Consider the following 25853-nt stretch of genomic DNA (forward strand, 5'->3'; position numbering starts at 1 on the left):
GTTGAAAGACAAAGTAGATGTATTACTACGCAAAACAAAAATACAATTATGAACATTCAGTACAATACCAGTATGCAGAAAGATATGTATAAGAAGCGGACATATCCATTGGATATAAGAATTGTTTACTTTTTCTTATTTCTTGTTGCTTTTCTATGCCCAAATGTAATTCACCACGAATGACACAATAAAACTTTTTTCTGATTTTAAAAAAAAATGGCATGGGGTCCCCCCAAACAGTCCATAACAGGCCCTTCAGGTCTGGTATGGATTTAAGGGGAACTCCACACCAAAATAAATACCAGACTCTTATCTGAGCATGCAGTTCAGGAAAGGGGAGGGGACGAGCGAGCGCCCCCTCTCCCCGAACCATACCAGGCCAAATGCCCTCAACATATCCAGGTGGGTGCTTTATGGCACCCCAAAGCACATTGTCACATTGTGGGGACAAGGGCCTCTTCCCGACAACCCTGGACTGTGGTGGTTGGGCTTTGAGAGCGGAGGGCTTATCAGAATCTGGCAGGTCCCTGCCCCACCCCATGCACATCGTACCCCTACCCATTCACCAAAAAAGTTTCAAAAAGAAATAACCACAAGAAACAGTTTTTGAAAAATCCTTTATTAAAAAGTTGAAAATTAAACAAATAGTGACCCTCAATGTATATCCATTGTCAATCACGATGCCCGCCGGACCCGGGGAAAAAAAAAACTCTCCGCCTCCTGGGAGGCATCCCGCTATCTGCCTCCTCTGCGCTTTGACAATTCTTATATAGGCAAGGTGCGAGGATCCCTTGGTGGTACCAACCCTTCTGATGTTACGTGATACCAGTGAAATTCACTGGTATAAGCATTAATAACGTGTTTAAATAAAAAAAAAAAACTGCATAAAAAATTAAATCCTGATCACTTCCCCAGAGTAATACAGTTTTACCATGGTAAGACTTCACTGCTTTGGTCGCAGTGTGTTTAAAAAAATGTAAAAAAAAGTAAAAATAAAATATAATAAAGAGAAAGAAATTGAAAAAAAATACTTTTTTTTTTAATACGTTTTATTTTTTTCTTACGGTCACCAGTCAGTGTCCCTTATCAACGCCACAACAGTTATATGATGACATACTTCACTGCTGAAAGTTTGTCTAAAATTTTTCTTTTTAAAAATGTGTTTAAAAAAAAAAAGTTCTTAATAGTCCAAAAAATGACAACTTCAAAAAACTTGCCATGCCTCTTACTAAATACTTTGGACTGTCTACTTTCCAATGGGTCATTAGGGGGGCACTTGTACTGTCCTGGCGTTTTTCAGGATTGGTCAACTTTCCTACAGACTAAATAATATACACTGATTTGGGTTATTTTCACCAAAGAAATGTAGCAGAATACACTTTGGCCTAAATTTCTGAAGAGAGGTTATTTATTTGCAAAATTTTATAACAAAGAAAAAAAAATAGAAATAAAAAAAATCAGTGTATATTATTTAGTCTTGAGACCTGAAAAATGCCAGAATGGTACAAATACCCCCCTAATGACCCCTTGGAAAGTAGACAGTCCAAAGCATTCAGTAAGAGGCATGTCATTTTTTTGGAATATGAAGAACTTTTTTTTTAAACAATGTTTTTTTAATATTAGAATTATTATAATATTATAATATACATAATATATTTTTTTCAATATTTTTCAAAATGTTCAGTCTTTCATGTATGTAGCAAAAAAAAAACACTGGTGAATAAATGCCACCTAAAGAAAACTCTATCTATAAAAATGATAAAAATGTCATATGGGTACAGTGTAGCATGACCAAACAGTTGTCATTGAAAGCATGAGAGAGCTAAAAATTGTCTTGGGCAGGAAGGGGGTGTATGTACCCGGTATTGAAGCGATTAAATGAACCCTTCATGCAAAGATGAATGTACAGAATATTGCTGAACCATGTTCAGCTTTGGGTGTGAATATGTCATTGTATAGGCACACCTATAGACGTGGAATGTCAGCTCCAGGCTATGTAGTGTCTATACATTATACCAAATATCTCTCAACAATTCTTGAACCTTGTGCCAATGTATTCAACTTGTCAAGCATGTAGACCTGCGTGTCGCAATCAAATTCCCCTCCACGGTTCGGCAGTCTTATACTATTCCACCGATATTAAAAAAAAATGTTTCTGGGTGCAGCAATCACACGATGTGACCCATGCAATTTTAGAAGTCTACTATCTGATTTCTCCTGAGAATGGTTCATCGCCTTCAGGGTGTAATCTCTTATTGGACACCCCCGCCCCCTCTCTGTGACAATGGTAAGGCCTTCAGGTATATAAGCCCAAGTCATGTCTAATATGCATCAGTCTTACTGAGATCTTTGCAAAAATGAGTTGTGGAGCACCGCTACCTGGGGGAGTAGGTCAAGCCAGGGCACCTACCAAGGAAGATCAAGAGATCTTGGACAAGGTAAGTGGTTGGGGGATCCAATCCTAAAGGCTTGTTAACACCAGCTGTGATGATCTGCATTGGGACCCTGAGATAACAATTGATTTCTATGTGTCCTGTCCACCCCATACAGGCGTGTTGGGGTGTATTACATGTCTTCACAGAAATGAATTGCAATGTGTGTCAGCATAGAGTTAACGTGTGTGTGTGTGTGTGTGTGTGTGTGTGTGTGTTGTTGTTGGGGTTTTTTTTTTGTTATGTAATGGGGGAGAGAAAGGAAGCACCTCAGTGCATTGTAACAAAGATTATGCACCATACCATGATGCGTCCCCACTGGTGTAAATTTGGGCCCCTAGGGGCCTGTAATGCATCTATTGGATTGATTTAGTCCTATATCTTCGGCTAGGGTTTACAATGGAGGAAATGCTGCAATTGGTAATGACTGCTTATGCAGGTGCATCTCATAGATGAACTTTTTGATGATATTCTAATTTTATTTCAGCACTTCAAAAAGTGAAAAAAGGCAGCAGCCCCCCCTCCCTCCGGGAACCCACTCTCTAACCAAGCACATGTGCCCTTGGCATATATACAGTCACTCAGCGTGCGTTGAGGCACATTCCTCTGCCAATAGCCAGGGTTGAAACCATGCCTATGCCAGTGATGGTGAACCTTGACTCCCCAGAGCATCATGGGAAATGTAGTTCCAAAACATCTGGGGTGCCAAGGTTCGCCATCACTGGCCTATGCTCTCACTTGTCAGGTTTCCTCCCACTGTCCAATATGTCCCCTTATTGGACCAGTGTGAAACATTCAGACAATGAGCCACACCATGAGCAGACCCTAATAATGGATCCCTACTCCCAGGTAGGAAGAGAGCACTCTAAATTTACCTAGCAATCTTCCTGGTAAGCAGAGACCCCAAAATTACTCCTATAGCACCTACCTAGGAGGGTGCTACAGGGATCACCTAAACCCAACCCACTCAAACCGAATTTAACCCCCTTGTCTACCAAGGTATGTTTATAAATGGCGAGGTATGCAAGAGGTTAAAGCCATGAACTTGGTAGCAATTAACAACTGGCAAAAGGCTTTCGGGGGTGGGTGGGGGCAGGGCTGTTATGTTTGGAGGGTGTGCCCTATCTTTGCAGATCTATGCTTGCTTGGCTGCAGTGGAGGGCAGGGCAGACATTGGGGTGGGGTGTCTAATAGATCTTTATCTCCATAAAGAGAACCTGTCACCTGCCCAGTGCTATCACATAGAGGGCTTGTTACTGTGAAAAGCACCCCGCACACCCCAATTCAAATGCACATTATAGGGCAAGCATGTGTATGTAAGCATAAATTGTGCCACATATGAGGTATTGCTGTAAACACCAGTGTGAGATTATTAATTATATAATTCTAGAGCCATAATTCACAGCTAATGGTAAACTGATACCTTAAACTTGTATGTTGCTGAGCCAATCACGGATTGGCTTTTCATTGGTGGGTTAGGCCTAATTTTAACAAAATATCTTGAGCCAGACAGGTTGTTGTCTGGGTCAGACGTGCTAAGCTGGAGCCTAGCCTAAAGACCATGGACCATTGGTCCACCATGTGCTACTAAATGAGAATGGATATCATTGGAGATGATGGAGAAACACCTGAAGCTCCACTGGTCTACTAACTTGCCAAAAGTTGATCCAGTTGCTAAATAGATACAATAGGGAAAATGGAGTAACACCTGAACACCCACTGGTCTACTGCCTTAGACAAGTTAATCCAAGGCTAAATAGATACTGCTAGGAGTGGTGGAGTGACGCAGGAACACCAGAACCTCTACCATGTACCAGGAACACAGGAACCTCTGTAATGGGTCCTATTTCTGTGTGATTTACAAAGAAGTCTGAGCTTCATGCTTCTTCCTGATGTGCTTGGCTTGGTCCATTGGTTCACCATGTGCTACTAAATAGAAATAGACATTGAAGGGCTAGACCACCATTATTGTAAGATGCAGCAAAAGTGAGTCCTATGCCTGGGGTCAAGGTTAATCTATATTGGGGGTCCCACTTGACCAAAAGCACTGCTGGAGTCTCTGCTATGGTCCCATGTTTCCACCTTGTGGAGGCTCAGTTTAAGCTGGCCTTTTTACTTTATTTATTTTTTTATGGAAATTATTTTATCAAGATGTGGAATTACATGCACTATTAGCCCCTGTACACACGGTCGGAGATTTCGACAACCAAATCCGTCGGATCTTGTCCGAAACTGTTGCATACACACGGTCGGACTAAGTTGTCGAAAAATCCTATCATTCAGAATGTGATGACGTAATTTCGTTACGATGGGACTAAATTCAGGCTAGTAGCCAATAGCTTTGATGTAGGAATTTGATCTGAGCATGCGTGGCACTTGGTCCGATCAAAATTCTCTACACATGATCGGAGTATATCCGCTCGAACCAGTTGGTCTGGAAATATTTCCAACATGTTGGAAAATTGGATCCGACAGATATTCCAAAGGAATCAGTCCGATGCACACCACACACAGTCGGATTATCCGACAACACGGTCCGATAGGACACATTCCGACGGATTCTCCGACCGTGTGTACAAGAACTAAGGCCACTGATTTATGGGTCCTGAACAACATATCGCACATTAGCTTGTTTGACATCACCTTCAAAACTATTTGGTATCAAGCAGTTGGTTCCCCCCCTTCATTGCTAACAGAGCCTGTGGGAATTTTTGTTCAACTAGAAGATGTATGTATGTATGTATTTTCTTTTTTTTTTTTTTATTCTAAGCAAAAAAAATCGTGATTCTCATTTTGGCAAAAATCGGATATAGAGATCTCTCTATTTTTGAATGATCTTGGTGTTCTCGCTCTTCAGATTCCCCCTGCATGGCTCCTCTCCTGTAGTAGCTGTCAGCTGCACTATGCAGGATCTGCAGTGACTTCAATATCTGGTTAGTCTGATCCTCTGCAGCAGTGATGGTATTACAGCTGCTACTAAGTACGGGTCTACTGTATATACAGTATATCGGTCTTTCCAATCTTGATGCACTTTGTTTCTTTTCAGGTGAAAGATGCATATGAGAAGCAGTCCGGGACGAAACCCAGCAAATTTAGGGCAATCCTCGTTGGTATTCAGGTTGTTGCCGGACAAAATTATTTTTTCAAGGTAATGTTGTTTTTTTTTTTTTATGCACCATTATTGTCACCGTTCAGGGCACAGCGGTGTTCCCACAATGAGACGTATATTCTGTGCAACAGCTACATGGTGGAGGTACATTAGGCATGACCAGCATGGAGCAGATCAGTTGTAGCAGAGCAAGAATTTGTCTTATTGTATAGTTCAGTAATTCCAGGGTTCTGTGGAACCCTAGGGTTCCTCCAGAGGTTTCTAGGGGTTCCTTCAGCATTGGGGCATTTCTGCCTCTTGGATAAGTTCCCACCGACACCATTGATCTTTTTAGCTATCTGTAAGGAGGTAATTCTTCCCACTGACCATCACACTAAAGTATCATGAGTTGTAGATTTCAAATTTTTAGTAGGGGTTCCCCAAGACTGGAGAACTAATTCAAGGGTTCCTCTGTTGAAAAAGATGGCTACCAAGGTTGCTCAAATCATGGGGATTCACCATACCCTGACCTATCAGATGTGCCTTTTTGCAGAACTCCCAGAGCCCCACCCCCCCCTCCAGCACAGAAACTCGCCAACACACTCTTCAGTGCAGTACACTGGGCACTAGCACTACACTTGCGTTGGTCAAGTGTTAAGATGCATGGAAGCGTTCTGTCTTATGGAAAGTCCACCACACTTTGATGGACACTATACTGGTATTCAAAAGAAAGTGGGCCCCTTGGTCATTATATGGTCTATAGGTTCACATGTGTTTTGGCATACATACGCTATTTACATCAAAGCCAAAGTGCCAACTATCTGTGCTGCCCTCTTAGGGATATTGAATACAAATTGAATTGGTTATCTTTTGACTGCTCTAACAGACACACAAATCTGTACTGTGCTTCACCAGATTTTTGTCAGAGGGTTTTATGATTGTGCTCTGCTTTGAATTGTAGTTAAGTTCTTTAATCTGCAAAATTTCGAGAACTAAAATACAAAAATATTTGTCTTGGATTCTAAGCGAGAACTTTACACTTATCTGTGCATATTTTGGATGCAGAGCCATTGGCTGGTGTCCAGTGGGGCACACAGGACCTGAATGACCATCCTCTGAAGATTTATGGATTAAACTTTTCGCCTCTCCTTGACACTGCACTTGTAAATGATATGCATGTCCTGACTTGACTCTGGACAATGAACCTCTTGTACATTCTGAAAACATCTCCCTGGCTGGATCATGACCTTTAAATATATTTTTACAGAAATAGGCAAAAATATGTTTCACACCTACTCCCATTTTGTTGGATCAGAATTACACCTTACACTACACAATCAACCTCGCTATCTCCAGCCTCAGTGTTCTTCTTCAGACCCTATCTCACCCCTTCCACTGCCTGATCATTCTCTGACTCCAGCAACAGTGCTCTCCCTCTGCACCAACATCCACCCTGTTAATCTCCATCCAATGGTGTTGTCCTCTGCTCCTCGACCCAACCTCCATCCAATGGTGTTGTCCTCTGCTCCTGGACCCAATCTCCATCCAATGGTGTTGTCCTCTGCTCCTGGACCCAATCTCCATTCAATGGTGTTGTCCTCTGCTCCTCGACCCAACCTCCATCCAATGGTGTTGTCCCCTGCTCCTCGACCTAACCTCCATCCAATGGTGTTGTCCCCTGCTCCTCGACGTAACCTCCATCCAATGGTGTTGATTCCTTACCCACCACACACTGTCCCCCATTCCTCAATCCACCAGTCACAGTACCTTCTTCACACCTACCACACACCCTCAGTCACGGCATCTACCCCCCACCTCCTTTTCATATAACTGACATATTCCACAGTGATGTACAGAGAACTAATCCATTCACATCAGTCTATGTATCAGAGGAGCTCAACTTTATTCTCACCAGTCACGCACTACTATACATTTTTAGGTCTGTCATACTCAACAGCGTCGTACAGACAATACTGAACCAGTTGCGTCAGTTCCTCACTTAAAGAGCTTAAACGTCAATGTTCTCAACTCAGCCGCACACTATTATCATTGTCCACATTGCACCAGTTGCATCAAATCCTTGCCCCGGAGGAGCTTGCACTCTAAAGAGCCACCAGAGTATCTCACAACAGTTATTCTTGATAGGGCGCTTAATATAATGACCAATAAAATATGACTAATATAAGGATGTGTCCCTTAAACATTGGCTTCAGGTTGTCCTTTGCTATAAACTTAATTTAGAGTGCTTCTTTAACACTGGCTTTTTAGCTGACTACTTAATATGCGGAAACACTGTTATCATAGAAAAGAGAATATTGAATGTGAGAAATTGTAGACGATTTGGCAAAACGGGTTTGTCTTTAATGGTGATAAGCAATGGGTGGACTTGTATCGGTGTAATGTTGTAAACAACGCTTGGTCATATCCTGATAATAAATTTTATTTAGGATACTGAACCAGGAAATAAAGATGAGTGATGAATTATTCAGTATCCATGTGACTTCAGTCTATATTGCTCCCCGCAGAGCTGTGTGTGTGTGTGTGTGTACATCCTTAATGATAGAGGGTAATAACTTGTAAGTCAAAAATACTACACACATGAAATACCGCCACCTAGTGTGTCAACACTGCGCCAGCCCCCAACCTCCCCCCCAGCTGCCACTTAAATAAATATCAATCAAATAATTGGAAGGTGAATATAACCTCACACCTACACCGTGTTCAATCACTATCACCTTGTGGCGCTAAAGTGGGTAAGTTCACTCTCTCCGTAGTACCTACAAAACTATATAATGGAGGTGTACAGAGTAGGCTATCCCACCCTTATTAACTACACCTCAAAATAGAGGGTGTAAAAAAAAAAAAAAAAAAAAAAAATCAACAAATCAGGTGTATATATGCAGTATCAAGTGACCTGATTCATTCGATCAATCTAAGTGCAAAAAATGAACAAATAATTACATATCCTTTCAAAATATGTGCATATCCCTCAGAAAAGCAATATATTGAAAAAGAGAAAAATATTATAAAAGTGTGCAAAAAGTGTATACCCGCTCCACATGTGTTTATAACATCCAGAAAAAACAGGTCATTTTTTAAGTGAAACAACACAATTTCTTAGCACATAAACGAACGAAAAAAAAAAAAAAAAAAAAAAAAAAAACGTCCTCAAATAAAAGTGTCCTAAAGCAAAACATCGGGTAGTGAAAAGATAAAAAGTCAGCAAATCCTTCTCATGTGTGCCTTCTTATCAGTGTCCCCAATCGATGAAAAGACTCCTTCACCACACCACCAGTGACCCCCTATGGATGGAGCACTCACCAGACGGGTTGCCTAGCACTCTCGCACCAGGCTCAACAGGCGTTTTAAATTGCTCAATTAGGAATCACAGAAATCCAACACAGAGTATCCAGAGAGTATTAGTTCCTTTTTGTAGAATCCAATATAGTTATCTCCCAAGGTTCCTCAAAAAGAAAAGCAGAGGCTTCCCATGGTGTAATACTATAAAATAACTTTAATGGCACACTAAAAAATCACTCAGTAATGCACTCACATGTAAAAAACTTTGTAAACAGCACTTCAAATTCTCTGCAATGCTTCACATCAGCAAAACTTCACTTTAAGGCATTGGTGGTTACAGTGGATACTGGTCGCAGTTAGAGGTGTCAGTGATATTTCTCACCCTTCCTTTTGCTGTATGGTACCCTACAGCCAGACCTTCAATGACACTCTCTCTCTCCAATCAATCCTGTTCCTCGTATGAGAGGCACACACACTCCCGCCTTGTTTGCAGAGTTTGATTCAATCAATGGTTGCCAGATAGCCACGCCCCCGACATGTTTCGTCACTAGGACTTATTCATGGGATTCAAATGAATAAGTCCTAGTGACGAAACATGTCGGGGGCGTGGCTATCTGGCAACCATTGATTGAATCAAACTCTGCAAACAAGGCGGGAGTGTGTGTGCCTCTCATACGAGGAACAGGATTGATTGGAGAGAGAGAGTGTCATTGAAGGTCTGGCTGTAGGGTACCATACAGCAAAAGGAAGGGTGAGAAATATCACTGACACCTCTAACTGCGACCAGTATCCACTGTAACCACCAATGCCTTAAAGTGAAGTTTTGCTGATGTGAAGCATTGCAGAGAATTTGAAGTGCTGTTTACAAAGTTTTTTACATGTGAGTGCATTACTGAGTGATTTTTTAGTGTGCCATTAAAGTTATTTTATAGTATTACACCATGGGAAGCCTCTGCTTTTCTTTTTGAGGAACCTTGGGAGATAACTATATTGGATTCTACAAAAAGGAACTAATACTCTCTGGATACTCTGTGTTGGATTTCTGTGATTCCTAATTGAGCAATTTAAAACGCCTGTTGAGCCTGGTGCGAGAGTGCTAGGCAACCCGTCTGGTGAGTGCTCCATCCATAGGGGGTCACTGGTGGTGTGGTGAAGGAGTCTTTTCATCGATTGGGGACACTGATAAGAAGGCACACATGAGAAGGATTTGCTGACTTTTTATCTTTTCACTACCCGATGTTTTGCTTTAGGACACTTTTATTTGAGGACGTTTTTTTTTTTTTTTTTTTTTTTTTCGTTCGTTTATGTGCTAAGAAATTGTGTTGTTTCACTTAAAAAATGACCTGTTTTTTCTGGATGTTATAAACACATGTGGAGCGGGTATACACTTTTTGCACACTTTTATAATATTTTTCTCTTTTTCAATATATTGCTTTTCTGAGGGATATGCACATATTTTGAAAGGATATGTAATTATTTGTTCATTTTTTGCACTTAGATTGATCGAATGAATCAGGTCACTTGATACTGCATATATACACCTGATTTGTTGATTTTTTTTTTTTTTTTTTTTTTGTTACACCCTCTATTTTGAGGTGTAGTTAATAAGGGTGGGATAGCCTACTCTGTACACCTCCATTATATAGTTTTGTAGGTACTACGGAGAGAGTGAACTTACCCACTTTAGCGCCACAAGGTGATAGTGATTGAACACGGTGTAGGTGTGAGGTTATATTCACCTTCCAATTATTTAACTTGTAAGTCAAGTTGGAGCATCCTTACAAATATCAGTGAAAATACAAAATTGAAGGTAATTGTTTCTAATTAACTTTTTTTTTCTGATCTTGTCAGGTTGAGACTGGAGCGAACGTTTATAGCCACGTTAAAGTGTTCGTAGCTCTACCTCATGAAAACGCTGGACCGTCTTTGGTGGCAATCCAGCAGAATAAGACGAAGGAGGAAAAACTGAGTTATTTCTAAGATGGAGATGACGACAAATTATATCCAGGGTGGTCCTTCTGTATCCAAATATGCCCTGTAATCCTCCTTCATCTCTCCTCCTTCTGCAGTTCCTTCAATCCCTTCCTCTCATCGCCATCACTCAACTCAGAGCTACAAAAGGCAAACTTGTATCTGATATGTCTTTTCAGTTTTGATTTCAAGTAAAGTTTCCTGTTTCTATGTAGGGCTGCTGGATTTACTATCAGAAAAGGCAGACTTGGGCCTATAGTATTTTGTCATTTTAAATAGGTTGTTCAAGACCCAACGATTTTCCATTTGAACTTGATGCCGCTCGAATGTTCCAGCTTGTTATCCCAGCTAACTGGCCATAATAATTCCAGGTTCTGGTTGGGTTGAATACTGGCTCATTGGACACATCTAGGACTACAACAAAATGGCACCCATCCACATACTGCCTTAGCCTATAGTAAAGTGTGGCTTGAGTTTTTTGTCTCTTACCCATGGGAAAACCCCCTCTAACATGTTTCGTCAAGTAGGGTCTTAATCGTAGACGCCATTACTAAGAGATGTGGCCGCTGTATAAATGTTGTATGCATTGGCTACGTACATTGTACGGCACTGTTCCAGCAGTGGTAAGGACTTCTTTTCCCACGTCAGAAACAAAATGGAGAGCAGCTCAGGCATTCACAGGAAGCCTTGTATTTCTATGAGTAGAAAGCTTCCCCTGGCTGATCTGGAGATCCGTATCATCATTCACCCACCTCAGCCAATCAGAGAGCCTATTTAGAAAAGTACAAAGCTTCATGTGAATGGCTGAGCAGTGCTCTATTTTGCTCCAGGTGCGTGACAAGAAGTCCTCTTACCATTGCTGGAACACGGCACCATATTATACATAGTCAAAGCATACAAATTTTGTACAGCTCTGACAGCGATCACATTTCTTAGTCGTGGGTTCTACGATTATGCCCCTAGTGGAGGAAACATGTTGGAGGGGATTCTCCCATGGGTAGGAGACCAAGCTGAAGCCATTTTTTACTAAGAGGAGGCAGCGTGAATAGGAAGAAACATTTGGTAGTTCTTGATGTGTCTGAGCCAGTATTCAACCCAACCAGCACCTGCAAACACTATGGCCAATCAGCTGGTATAACAAATTGGGGCATTATCAATTTCAAATAGAAATAACAGAGGTCTTATGCCACCAACATACTTCCTGTGTTCATGAAACACATACGGCCCTAAACGGGAAAAACACTTTTGCACACTGCCCAGTTACTGGGATTTGGGCTGCACCTGTGCATCCTGGGTGCTCAAAAAAACACTCATATGATGCACATGGGCCTAAGCGCTATTATGCATGTGAACTAAGTGAGGCTGGAGCTGCTTTTACTGTCTACTGTTGAAATGTCCCCTTTCCCTTCCTATCCAACCTGACTCTAAACTTGGAACACTAATGGTATATAAAACATTCATAACGTGTACCTATTTGTAATATCATTCTGTTCAGTTTTATATCTTGTTCAATGTGTAACTAAAAACACAATAAAACATTTTTTGGACGGAAAAAAACAGGTGTTTGTTGCATACATTTACCTATACAGATAAAGTCATATTGGCACATCAAGGTACCTCTAAGAAATTGAGTTCACAACTTTATCCTGGTTCTTCCTCTCCCCCCCCCCCCCCTTACATAATTGATAAAATGGTTATTTTACTAAAATTGGTTACACTTTTTGCTTTTCTTGCTAATGCCCCTCTGCTACCTCCTAGGAAGTATATGGAGTCCAATGCCATGGTGTGAGTTTCCATACATGTGCATCAGGCAACTACTGGATGAAAAACAAAAACGCTACAACCCCGTAGTGTAGCATTAACCACTTCAATACAGGGCATTTATACACCCTTGCTGCCCAGGCCAATTTTTAGCTTTCAGTGCTCTCACACTTTGAATGCCAATTAGTCAGTCATGCAACACTCTACCCAAACAACATTTTTAATTTTTTTCCATACAAATAGAGCTTTCTTTTTGGTGGTATTTAATCACCTCTGGGTTTATTTTTTGTGACATAAGTGAAAAGTTTCTATGATAATTTGCAAATAAGTAATTTTTGTTTTTGTATACTGCTAAATATCTTTGGTAAAAATAACCCAAATTAGTGGATATTATTAAGGCCCCTTTCACACATGCGGATGGTATGTCCGTATTTCATCCATCCGTTTGCGGATGAAATACGGGCCATACATTCATCCCTATGGGATAGCGGGTGTCTGCGGATGAGCATCCGCAGACACCCGCTATTGTCCGCCTCCGCAAATGTCCGATTCTGCAGACGGAGGAAAATCCTATTTTTCTGTCCGTCTGCAGAGCGGATCAGATGAACACGGACACACGGTCCGTGCTCGTCCGATCCCCATAGAGGAGAGCGGAGAGCTGACAGGGCGGTCCCCGCACAGTGTGCGGAGACCGCCCTGTCCGCAGCCGGCTCAGCGGGGACAATGGAGCGATCCCCGCTGAGCGAGCGGATCTTCACGGGGCAGATCTTTACTGATCCGCCCCGTGTGAAAGAGGCCTTAGTCTGTGAAAGTTGGTCTACAAGTTGTGGTGCAAATCTTTGAAAATTGATCACACCTGATGCACTGACAGCCTAATTTCTTAAGGTTCTGAAATGTCAAAAGTACAAATAACCCCCAAATGACCCCTTTTTGAAAAGTAGACAGTCCAAAGCATTTAGTAAGAGGCATGGTGAGGTTGTAATTTTTTTTTTTTCCCCACAATTCTTGGGAAAATGTATTTATATATATTTTTTTTCACAAAATTGTCAATTTATTTCTCAAAACACAGCATATGCATACTTCCAATTACACCCCAAAATACATTCTGCTGCTACTCCTGAGTATGGCGATGCCACATGTGAGACTTTTACACAGCCTGGCCACACAGAGAGGCCCAACATGCAGGGAGTACCATCAGGGGTTCTAGGAGAATAAATTACACCTCTAATTTCCTAACGACCTATTACATTTGTGAAGGCCCTGGAGCACCAGGACAATGGAATTACCCACATAATGACCACATTTTGGAAAGAAACACCCCAATGTATATTCTGTGAGGCATAATGAGTCTTTTGAATGGTTATTTTATCAGAAAACGTGGAAAGAAAATGAAAACGTTGTTCTTGCACAAAGTGGGCAGTTTATAAGAGATTTCTAACTCAAAGCATGTACATGGCAAAAATGACACCCCAAAATACATTCTGCTACTCCTCCTGAGTATGGCAATACCACATGTATGAATTTTACACAGCCTGGCCATATACAGAGGCCCAACATGCAGGGAGGGAGCACCGTCAGGCATTCTAGGAGCATAAATTACAATTAATTTCTTAACAACCTATTACACTTTTGAAGGCCCTGGAGCACCAGGACAATGGAAATACCCACAAAACTACCTAATTTTGGAAAACACCAAAAACGTATATACTATAAAGCATTATGAGTCTTTTGAACAGTTAAATTTTTTTTATACAAGTTTTCACAAAGTTTTCAATTTATAAGATTTCTAAAAGCATGTGTATATAGCAAACATTACACCCCAAAACACATTCTGCTACTCGTGCCGAGTACGGCAATGCCACATGTGTGAGACTTTTATACAGCCAGTCCACATACAGAGGCCCAACATTGAAGTAGTACCTTCAAGCATTCTAGGAGCATAAATTACACCTCATTTCATTCCTACCTATCACACTTTTGAAGGTCCTTGAGCACCAGGACAGTGGAATTGCCCACAAAATGACCCCATTTTGGAAAGCAAACACCCCAGTGTATATTCTGTGAGGCATGGGCTGCAGATGGGTACTCTGATGGGCTGGTGACAGGTACTCAGATGGACTGTGACAGGTACTTGGGTAATCAGATGAACTGTGATGGGTACTCATTTTGAGGTATTGTTTGTAAAATTATGAGGAAAATAATTAATTTAATCCATTTTGGGATAAGGATGTAACATTCACTGTATATGCAAATTGCCATCATAAAAACTGAGACAGCAGACTTTGTGAAAATGAACATTTGTGTCTTTCACAAAAGTTTTGGCCACGGCTGTAGTGACAACTTTCTAATATCTAATGTGTGAATCTGGGAGCCTTGCCTCCCCTTCAACTGGGCAAAGTGATTACCGGTAGTTAGGGAGTGACTTCTGAGAAAATTCAGAATGATGATACAATCCTGCCTGGGCGGTAAATTCACATTCCTGACACTTTCAAGGAACTGTTTATTATATTCATCTAATTCCCTCAAAGCCTGACAAGGGTTACAATATAGGAGTGTCAGTCTCTGCAGGTTTTAGGATGTCACCTCCCAAGTTCACATAAACCCTTCCTGAATTACATTTAAGGAGCCATTTATAATTAAAAAAAAAAATCTTTGAACAGTGTTGGGACAAAGTCATCCAGTGACCAGGGGAAGATGGGGAAACTGCACTGCCCCATCCCTCTGCCGATCACCCCCCACCACTAGCTGAACTTATCCACTCACTTCCCCCCCCAGTACAGAACTCACCCTAACCCTCCTTTCTCTCCACTAAAAGCCCTCTGCCCCCTGTAGAGAGCTCTTCCACCCACCCCAACCCCCCGGTACAGAGCTCACCCCAATCTCCCTTCCTCTCCACTAAAAAGCTCTCTCCCCTCAGTACAGAGCTCTTCCACCCCCACCCCGAGTACAGAGCTCACCCCAACCCCCCTTCCACTCCACTAAAAAGCTTCCCCCAGTTCAGAACTCTTCCACTCACTCCATCCCCAGTGACAAACGATAACGAAAGCACAAAATCCGAAAAACAAAAGATCCGACATAAATAAATGCTTTATTTTCGTTTTCATTGTTACAACAGTTCGATATAGAATAGGAGATTCGACATGACTCTGACAATAACAATCTGTCTATAGAACCTGTGGTCGAATGTGCCTAACCTTACCTCTATTAGTCCAAGATTATATAGAGAAAATATTCGACAGAGAAAAAAGATTTGACAGAGAAAAGATTCTGCAAGTTACTGTCCTAAAAAGTGTTTGGGGACCCGGGTCCTGCCCCAGGGGACATGTATCAATGCAAAAAAAAGTTTTAAAAACGGCCGTTTTTTCGGGAGCAGTGATTTTAATAATGATTAAAGTGAAACAATAAAAGTGTAATATTCCTTTAAATTTCGTAAGGGGGGGGGGTTGTCTATAGTATGCCTGTGAAGGGGCGCATGTTTCCCGTGCTTAGAATTGTCCCTGCACAAAGTGTCATTTATGCAGGAAAAAAAGTCCTTTAAAATCACTCGCAGCTATTATGAATTGTCGGCTCCGTAATACAGAGAACACTCAATGAAAGTCATTGATAAAAAAATAAATAAATAAATTTAAAAAAAAGCGTGGGGGTCCCCCAAATTCAATTACCAGGCCCTTCAGGTCTGGTATGCATATTAAGGGGAACCCTGCCTCAAATTTAAGAAAAAATTGACGTGGGGTTCCCCCTAAAAATCCATACCAGACCCTTTATCCGAGCACGCAACCTGGCAGGCCGCAGGAAAAGAGGGGGGGACGAGAGAGCGGCCCCCCTTCCCTCCTGAACCGTACCAGGCCACATGCCCTCAACATTGGCCGGTGGTTGTGGAGGTCCCCTACCATTTCACAAAGAAAGTGTACAAAATGGTTAAATAAAACAAACACACTTTTGAAAAATTCCTTTATTAAAAATAAAAAATAAAAAAAAGATTCCAGCGGCGGTAATCCACTCTTGCTATCCAGCGACGGACGGTCATCTCTCCAGCGATGGCTCATCTCATCCAGCGCAGCGAATCCTCCATCCTTCTTCTGTCTCTGTGGAGGAGACACTGCAGGCATTCCGGCGGCTGACGTTTCTTATATACGGAGGGCGGGGCCACCCGTCACCTGACCCCGCCCCCATCTGACGCAAGGGGAAACCCGGGGTTCCCTGTGACGTATGGGTGACCCCGCACCCCTCTGATGTAACACAGGCAGGTTTCTGTTACATCAGAGGGGGGCGGGGTCACCCATACGTCACGGGGAACCCCGGGTTTCCCCTTGCGTCAGAGGGGGGCGGGGTCAGGTGATGGGTGGCCCCGCCCTCCGTATATAAGAAACGTCAGCCGCCGGAATGCCTGCAGTGTCTCCTCCACAGAGACAGAAGAAGGATGTATTCACTGCGCTGGATGAGATGAGACATCGCTGGAGAGATGACCGTCCGTCGCTGGATAGCAAGAGTGGATTACCACCGCTGGAATCTTTTTTTTTATTTTTAATAAAGGAATTTTTCAAAAGTGTGTTTGTTTTATTTAACCATTTTTTACACTTTCTTTGTGAAATGGTAGGGGTACTTTTGTACCCCCTTACCATTTCAAACAGGGGGGGGCAGGATCTGGGGGTCCCCTTGTTAAAGGGGGCTTCCAGATTCTGATAAGCCCCCCGCCCGCAGACCTCCACAACCACCGGCCAGGGTTGTGGGGATGAGGCCCTTGTCCTCATCAACATGGGGACAAGGTGCTTTGAGGGGTCACAGACCCCCAAAGCATCCTCCCAATGTTGAAGGCATGTGGCCTGGTACGGTTCAGGAGGGGGGGGGGGCGCTCTCTCGTCCCCCCCTCTTTTCCTGTGGCCTGCCAGGTTGCGTGCTCGGATAAAGGGTCTGGTATGGATTTTTAGGGGGAACCCCACGTCAATTTTTTTTTAAATTTGACGCGGGGTTCCCCTTAATATCCATACCAGACCTGAAGGGTCTGGTTATGGATATTTAGGGGGAACCCCACGTCAAATTTTTTCTTAAATTTGAGGCAGGGTTCCCCTTAATATCCATACCAGACCTGAAGGGCCTGGTAATTGAATTTGGGGGACCCCCACGCTTTTTTATTTATTTTTTTATTTTTTTTTTTTTATCAATGACTTTCAATGAGTGTTCTCTGTATTACGGGAGCCGACAATTCATTATAGCTGCGAGTGATTTTAAAGGACTTTTTTTCCTGCATAAATGACACTTTGTGCAGGGACAGTTCTAAGCACGGGAAACATGCGCCCCTTCACAGGCATACTATAGACAACCCCCCCCTACGAAATTTAAAGGAATATTACACTTTTATTGTTTCACTTTAATCATTATTAAAATAACTGCTCCCGAAAAAACGGCCGTTTTTAAAACTTTTTTTTGCATTGATCCATGTCCCCTGGGGCAGGACCCGAGTCCCCAAACACTTTTTAGGACAGTAACTTGCAAATTAGCCTTTAAAATTAGCACTTTAGGTTTTGAACGTTGGAGTCCCATAGACTTTAATAGGGTTCTAAAGTATGCTATATAGTTAGCTCCGTCGAATCTTCTTTATACATTCGACAGACACCATAAGCCTTCAAAGACAGATTCGACCGTAATTCATGTGGATTTTCGGACGAATGCAATTTTTGAACGAAAAACGAAATAAATAAAAACGAATTTCGGGAGTAACTAAATAAATTAAGTTTTCGGACGAAAACGAAATTCCGAAACGAAATATTTTACTCTGCACATGTCTACACAGTACAATCCGGACATTTTGCTATCTGGATCAGGGCCATCTTTAATATTGATTGGACCCCCCCCCCCCCCCATGCAGTTTTGCTCTTCACCTGGTCTAAGACACAATAATTAGCAGCTAGACTCAAAATCAGTTTACTGAATCAGATCAGGCAGCTATTGCGATTGGTTGCCAGAGGTTACAGTGTATCATTACCACTCACTGACTGGTTGCTAGAGGTTACAGCACACATTAGGGCTCACTGATTAGTTACTAGAAGTTACAGCACATGATTTCTGCTTGTTGATTGGTTGCTAGAGATTACTGTGGATATGACCTCAGGGGCATGATATACATATCAATGCTGCCAGCCACCGCTATTTACATATGAATGCAGGTCATTTACATGTAAACACAGGGTCTACAGATGAGCCACCTGTACACAACAATAGGGCAGAGCTGGGCAGCATTAGTAGCAGCACTTCACACTGATATTGGAACACAGCACAGGACTAAAACCTCAAGGGACGAGTAAATTTAAACCAGGCAAGTATGAGGCCACTGTTTTGGGCCCCACAACAATAACAGGGCCCAGGGCAGCTGCCCCTTTTGCCCTGACTTAAAAACGGCCCTGATCTGGAACATCCCAATAACTGTATGCAACATTCACTTTACTCACCCCACGCATCTTCTATTCCCACTTGACTTACCAGCTTCAGACACTGCTGGTTCAGAGCACGAGATTGGCCACTTCTCTTCCCACAAGGTGAACGGGCATGCCGAGCCCGACGAGTGGGAATCAGAGGGTCAAAATCCTCAGTAACGGTGACACCCAGAGTGGCAATTGAGACAGACACTTGAATTTCCTTGGGAGGAAGACAAGGTGCTGGTACCACTTGCTCCGGACTAGCAGTGGCTGTAGAAAGCTCTGAGTGAGCAGTGGCAGCGGGAACTGACACTTCCACTGCGGTCTCTGTAGGATCACCAGATGGAATGGGTTCCGATGGGGTAGAATCCACCCAGGCAGAGATAGGCCTACCAGAGTCAGCAACAGCGGTGCTGGACACGGTTCCCTCCACTGTGGTATACCTGGGGGCCCAATCCGCCCTCATCACCTGCAATGGTAGTGGCGGTCTGGCAGCCAAAAGTAGCAGTTCTCCACAGTGGTAACATTGACTCCAAGGGCGCATGAATACAGCAACACCGGAACATCGTCAGCAAATAATCCCCATGGCTGCAGAACTTTGAGAGATATACAACGCTATCAGTCTTTGAATCACCATCCGAATACCCATATCGGTAATCATTTCTCTGGAGGCAAAAATACTCGCAATTTCCCATGGGTCATATTCAGCTGATACAGGATGAGGGGCCTTGAGCCTGGGAGCTCCCAAATCTGCCATATTTCCCTTGAAGCCACAAGGTTTCAGCATGAGGACCCAAGATGGTGGCACACGCAGCAATGAGTCCTCCTCTGCAGAGCAGGCCTCACATAACAAAGGTGGATGGCCCCTTAGTGGCGACGGCTTTCCCTTCTACCTCTGACCACAAGCTGTTTCCCTGGATGGCGGAACTGCTACTTCTGGTTGGACTACAGGCCCACAGTCCCAACCCTGCGCTGCTTCTGGATAGGCCCTCAGATAGCCTAGCAGTCAGATGTCCCCAGAATAGACAGTGGCACAGAACCCCCTTATTACCTGACTCCAACCAAATAAATAGGCGCTCCCAGCAGGTCAAGGGAACAAAGAAAGTTCCTGCCTATTGGCTGAGACACCCATCCATTAATGTCTGAGCTTGCAAAGCCCCTGTATTATCTAATGTTACCAGCATAGCACCACTGAGTGACATAAGAGAAAGGGTGCAACAAGTCCAGATTTAGAGAGGAACCAATTGATCTTCTAACAATTGGCCAAGGCAACTATCGCCTGGCAACTAAATTCATTACCAACCCTGCCTAAACATCAGGGTGCTACATAAATAAATAAATGCTGATCGTTGTAAGCACCTCTGTCAGTGGTAAATGGTTTGCCTCATCTCTGTAACTTATACATTTACAGAGGAGCTTGTTCTGTTGAAAAGCAACAAATGTGCTGGCTGGATCACCAGATTAAATTAAGGAAAGAAAGCCTAACAAAGAAAACGAATGCAGCCACCAAATCTAAGAAATGGTAACTTGCAATATATTCAATGTTCAAGTTAGAGTAGCTAAGTTGATGTCAGAATCTGGGAAAACAAATTTGACAAGTTGCAGCCTGAATGTCTCCCAATAGCTTTATATTAGGTTAGAAAGGCAAATAAATAAGAAATACTGAACTCTTCCTATGAGATTTTGTTCGGCAAGTTTGCCACGCACTTGCTGATCTCTTTCTCAGCTGCTGCAGGTCCTGCACTTGGATCTCACAGAGAATGTTGCTGATCTCCAAAGGTTTTTGACTAAAACTTATTTATGTGTTTTATCCCCAATTCCAGATCCTAATGCCGTATACACACGACCGGACTTTGGTCCGACTGTCTTCCCTACGGACTTTCGACAGAGTTCCGACGGACTTTCTGAACGAAGTAACCAATAGCTGCCCTTGCATCGCATTTGGTCCGTTGGACCAGCACACAGATGAACAGTTTTACCTGATTTTTAGTCCGTTGTTATTAAGTCCGTCGGATAGATTTGAATCATGTTCTATTCCTAGGTCCGTCTGATTTTTTTTTTCTAAAAACGATCGGACTAGCCCAAACACGATTGGATTGTCCGACACACTGACTGATCCCGTCGGACCTAGTCTGCCGGAAAGTCCGGTCGTGTGTACGCGGCATAACAGTTTGGAAGGATCTTGTGAATGACAGCCAGGAGACTAAGCCCTTGTACACACGATCGGAGATTCCGACAACCAAATCCGTCGGCTTTTGTCCGACGGATTTTGTCCGAAACTGTCGGAAACTGTCGGAAAATCCGTTCAGAACGTGACAACGTTATTTCGTTACGACGGGACTACGTTCACGCTAGTAGCCAATAGCTTTGATGTAGGAATTTGATCTGAGCATGCGTGGTACTTTGTCCGATCGGAATTCTCTACACATGATCGGAGTATGTCCGATCGGAGCATTTTGTCGGAAAATATTGCCGGCAAGTTGGAAAATTTGGTCCGACGGATATTCTGACGGAAACAGTCCGATGCAGACCACACACAGTCGGAATATCCGACAAAACGCTCCGATCGGACAACTTTCCAACGGAATCTCCAATCCTGTGTACAAGGGCTTAGTGGTTGTTAAAACATTTATAAGTGTAGCGCCCTCCCAGATAGGTTGCTAATAAGGATTAGGCCAACTTAGTTATGTGGCTGTGCTGTATTCAGCAGGGCAGCAAGTGATTGGTTTGGTCTGCTCAGGGCTCTACAGACTGTAAGTTTGATTGCTTCCCCCTGTCTTCTGGAGATTTCTGGAATATAGTGAGGGGGATTATTAGATGAACAGCCTGAATATTTATGCAACCCCAGCCAATCCCCAGATGGTTGCTGGGAGAGTCTGGAGCCTGGGAGAGCAGTGTTCTTCCTCAGGAGGAGCGGTTCCCAGCCAGAAGGGTTGCTTCCCTTCCTGGCAGTCCAGCTGGAGATTCTGCTTCTCGTCAAGGTCCCAGCTGAGTATAGCGGGGGGGGGGGGGGCTTTTACTACTGCAAGGTCCTCTTGGAGCTAAAAGAGAGGGGTTTTTACTGAGGATCCAATCTTGAGGCTCTACTGAATAAACAGTCTGGAGAGACACCCGAGCCCCAGGGACACTAGGTATATAGATATGAGAAAGGGATCCCGGTGACTGTTGCAGCTGCTAACCCCTGGTGCACTAAGTTGAAGGCTTGCCTGGCCTGGAACATTGCTAATGGTGTCCAAGTGCTGTCCACTTTATTTCCTACAGCTCAAAGGACTGTTAAGAAGTAGCTGCAAAGGGAAGAGCATCTTCTCATTCCTGTTTAGTGTCTTGGAGCAGTGGTCTCCAAAATGTGGCCCAGGGGCCGGATGTGGCTCTTTGCTGGCCTTTATTGGGCCCTTGTGACCCTATTCCTCCCGCTGATACAAGGCACTATTCCTTCTAGATCAACAATAGAGCACTGTTCCTACCACCACTGACCCCCAACAACGGGGCACTATTCTTCTCACTGACACCACTGATAGGTCACTATTCCTCCTAATGATACCAATGATGGGGCACTATTCTTCCCACTGATACCAATTATGGGTCACTTTTCCACCCAATAATACCATTGATGGGGCGCTATTCCTTCCAAAGATACCCACGATGGGTCACTATTCTTCCCAATGATGCGGCACTATTCTTCTCACTGACACCGATTATGGGTCACTATTCCTCCCAATGATACTAACGATGAGGTAATATTCCTCCTAATGATACCAATGATGGGTCACTATTCCTCCCAATGATATCAATGATGTGACATTATGCTTCCCAATGATGGGGCATTATTCCTCCCAATGATAACAATGATGGGGCACTATTCTTCCCACTGATACCAATGATGGGGTACTATTCCTCCCAAAGATAGCAACGATGGGTCACTATTCCTCCCAATGATGGGGCACTATTCTTACAAGAAAAAGACAACTTCTCCTGCGCTCTGGTGTCTCGGTCTTCAAAGTGAGATACCGACAGTTTGAGATGGTAGTGTCAAAAAAGGTCTTGCAGCCCTCCTTAGAATATTGGGTATTCAAATACTGGAGAAAAGCAAAACAAAAAGGGAAGGAGCACTGACCTAGTGCATTACCATAAAAAGAGCTTTATTGAAAACAGAACATATAGCAAAATGGCTACTCACAAATGAGTAATGATAAAAAGCATAATCAATACAATTGGATCCATCGCACCGAACATCGACAAAGCGAGGAACCATTGCCTGGCTCTGAGGAAAGGGGTTCTCCCCAGAAACGCGTCAGCCGTTTACGTTGGGGTATTCATCAATCAATCTATCTGACATCAGATTTGGATGTGTCGATGTTCGGTGCGATGGATCCAATTGTATTGATTATGCCTTTTATCAATACTCGTTTGTGAGTAGCCATTTTGCTATATGTTCTGTTTTCAATAAAGCTCTTTTTATGGTAATGCACTAGGTCAGTGTGCCTTCCCTTTTTGTTTTGCTTTTCTCCAGTATTTGTTTGGGGCACTATTCTTCTCACTGACACCAATTATGGGTCACTATTCCTACCAATGATACCAACGATGGGGCATTATTCTTCCCAATAAAACCAATGATGAGGCACTATCCCTCCCAATGATACCAACAACAGTGCACTATTCCTCCCAATGATATCAATGATGTGACATTATGTTTCCCAATGATGGGGCATTATTACTCCCAATGATAACAATGATGGGGCACTATTCCTCCCAATGATACCAATGATGAGGCACTATTTCTCCCACCGATACGAATGATAGGGCAGTCTTGCTCCCAATGATACCAATGATTGGGCACTATTTCTTCCCCTAATACCAACAATGAGGCATATTTCCTTCCACTGATATCAATGATGGGGCATTCTTTACTCCCATTTTTTACTTATTCTACTCATTTTCTGGCCACAGTCTGGTCCCCTCAAAGTCTAAAACTGGCCTTTTGTTCAGAAAGTTTGGAGACCCCTGTTTTGGAGTATTCCACAGCTTCCCTAAGCCCCATATAAGGTAATCTGCAATAAACTGTGAAAAAGGCAGTCTCTAGACCAGGTCCAGCTCGTGGGCCGCATGCGGACCAAGAGAAATGAGAATGCATGCCTGGAGGGATGCCAGGGATGCTGTGCAAGCATGGCAGCTGTAGTGGCCGGCACAGACAAGCTTGTCCCATGCATGCCTGGAGAGACGTGAGAGAAGCCGTGCAGACATAGCAGACTCACTGACAATCTAGACACAGGTACATCTGGAGGGATGCCGGGATGGTGTGTTTGCAATAGCAGTAGCAGATGCAGGAGCTCCTCCTAACTCCAGGGAAGTAAATGCCACATGGCTGGATCTAGGGGGGTGCTGGGGAGGGCTGTGCCCCCCATCCCCCCCCCTTAGATTTCAGTTTCCAAAACAGAGGATTGGCAGCTCTGTGTATATGCTCATTCAAATCTTCTTTTAATTAAGGTGACAAGTTTTTTAAAATGAAATCCGGGGACATATATATATATATTTTTTTTTTTAATTGGCAAATGGTAAACTATTTTATACGCATATTTTCCTCAAATTATAAATGCAGTCAGAAGTGTAATGTGGGTTGTCAGCGCCGGGACAAGGCAAGAAATGTGCACCCCCGCCAGACTTTTAGCACTCCCTGAGTCCTTTCCACTAGTACAGTAGTACGTACCAGCTTGATTCCTACACTGACCTACCTGCCCATGGAACTAACCTACCTGGTTTCCTATCCTGACCACCACACTGACCTACCTTACCCCTACACTGGCCTACCTTTTCCCTACATTGACCTACCTGATTCCTACACTGACCACTACACTAACCTACCTTGCCCGGTCAGTGAGTTTTGGTGTGCGGCCGTCTCCTGGCAGGTTTGCTGTTGTGCCATGTTCTTTCCATTTGGTTAGGATAGATTTGATGGTGCTCCTAGGGATCATCAAAGATTTGGATATTTTTTCATTACCTAACCCTGACTTGTACTTCTCAACACCGTTGCCCCTTACTTGTTTGGAGAGTTCCTTGGTCTTCATGGCAGTGTTTGGTTAGTGGTGCCTCTTGCTTAGGTGTTGCAGCCTCTGGGGCCTTTCAAAAAGGTGTGTATATGTAATGAGAGATCATGTGACACTTAGATTGCACACAGGTGGACATCATTTCACAAAATTATGTGACTTCTGAAGGTAATTGGTGGCACCAGAGCTTTTTATGGGCTTCATAACAAAGGGGGTGAATACATACGCACATGCCAAGTATCATTTTTTTATTTCTGAAAAATAGTGCTATGTAAATATTTTTCTAATTTTACTTGTAACTTGTAAGGTTGTAATGTAACAAAATAGGTAAAAAGCCAAGGGGGGGTGAATACTTTTTCAAGGCACTGTAGATACAGTCATTAATGATAATTTGTTCACACAACAACACCTAGGATTACCTCTCCAGCCAGTGAGACGCCAAGCTAATCCCCACGGGCTCCCCAGGCTAAACCTGCATCAAGTTGGACAACAATATTCTGCAGGTGAATTTATGTTTTATACACATTTTGTTTTATATGAAACTTATACTCTTTTATCTACATATTTAACATATGAGCTATACATACAGTTTTTATTTCTATTTATTAGAACTCTTTTCCACCTGTCTCCTTCTCTTTCCCCACCCCCTCCTGGGTTTTGTCGCAATGTATGAAACAGGTTTCATCATGCCTATTAGATTTATTGCATCATTAAATCATGACCTCAATATAATATAATATGTACAACAGTCATTATGCAAAAAATATCACTGTTGTTAATAATATATATTTTTGCCTTATCTTCACAGTGTATATATACATATATAAAAATTATCCTATAATCTGAA

At 43.0% G+C, this 25853-nt stretch overlaps 1 protein-coding gene across 1 annotated transcript; it reads left to right on the forward strand.

The window, feature by feature from the left end:
- Positions 1-2286: 2286 nt before the first annotated feature.
- Positions 2287-12348, forward strand: LOC143981669 (cystatin-A-like). Its single transcript, XM_077479670.1, has 3 exons — positions 2287-2438; positions 5479-5580; positions 10672-12348. Exons 1-3 carry the CDS (start codon positions 2358-2360, stop codon positions 10798-10800), a joined length of 312 nt encoding a protein of 103 aa, XP_077335796.1. The 5' UTR covers positions 2287-2357; the 3' UTR covers positions 10801-12348.
- The last annotated feature ends 13505 nt before the right edge of the window (positions 12349-25853 follow it).

The sequence above is a fragment of the Lithobates pipiens genome, unplaced genomic scaffold (genome assembly GCF_037356315.1).
Source record: "Lithobates pipiens isolate NorthernLeopardFrog02 unplaced genomic scaffold, aLitPip1_a1.2 Scaffold_16, whole genome shotgun sequence".
NCBI classification, from domain to species: domain Eukaryota; kingdom Metazoa; phylum Chordata; class Amphibia; order Anura; family Ranidae; genus Lithobates; species Lithobates pipiens.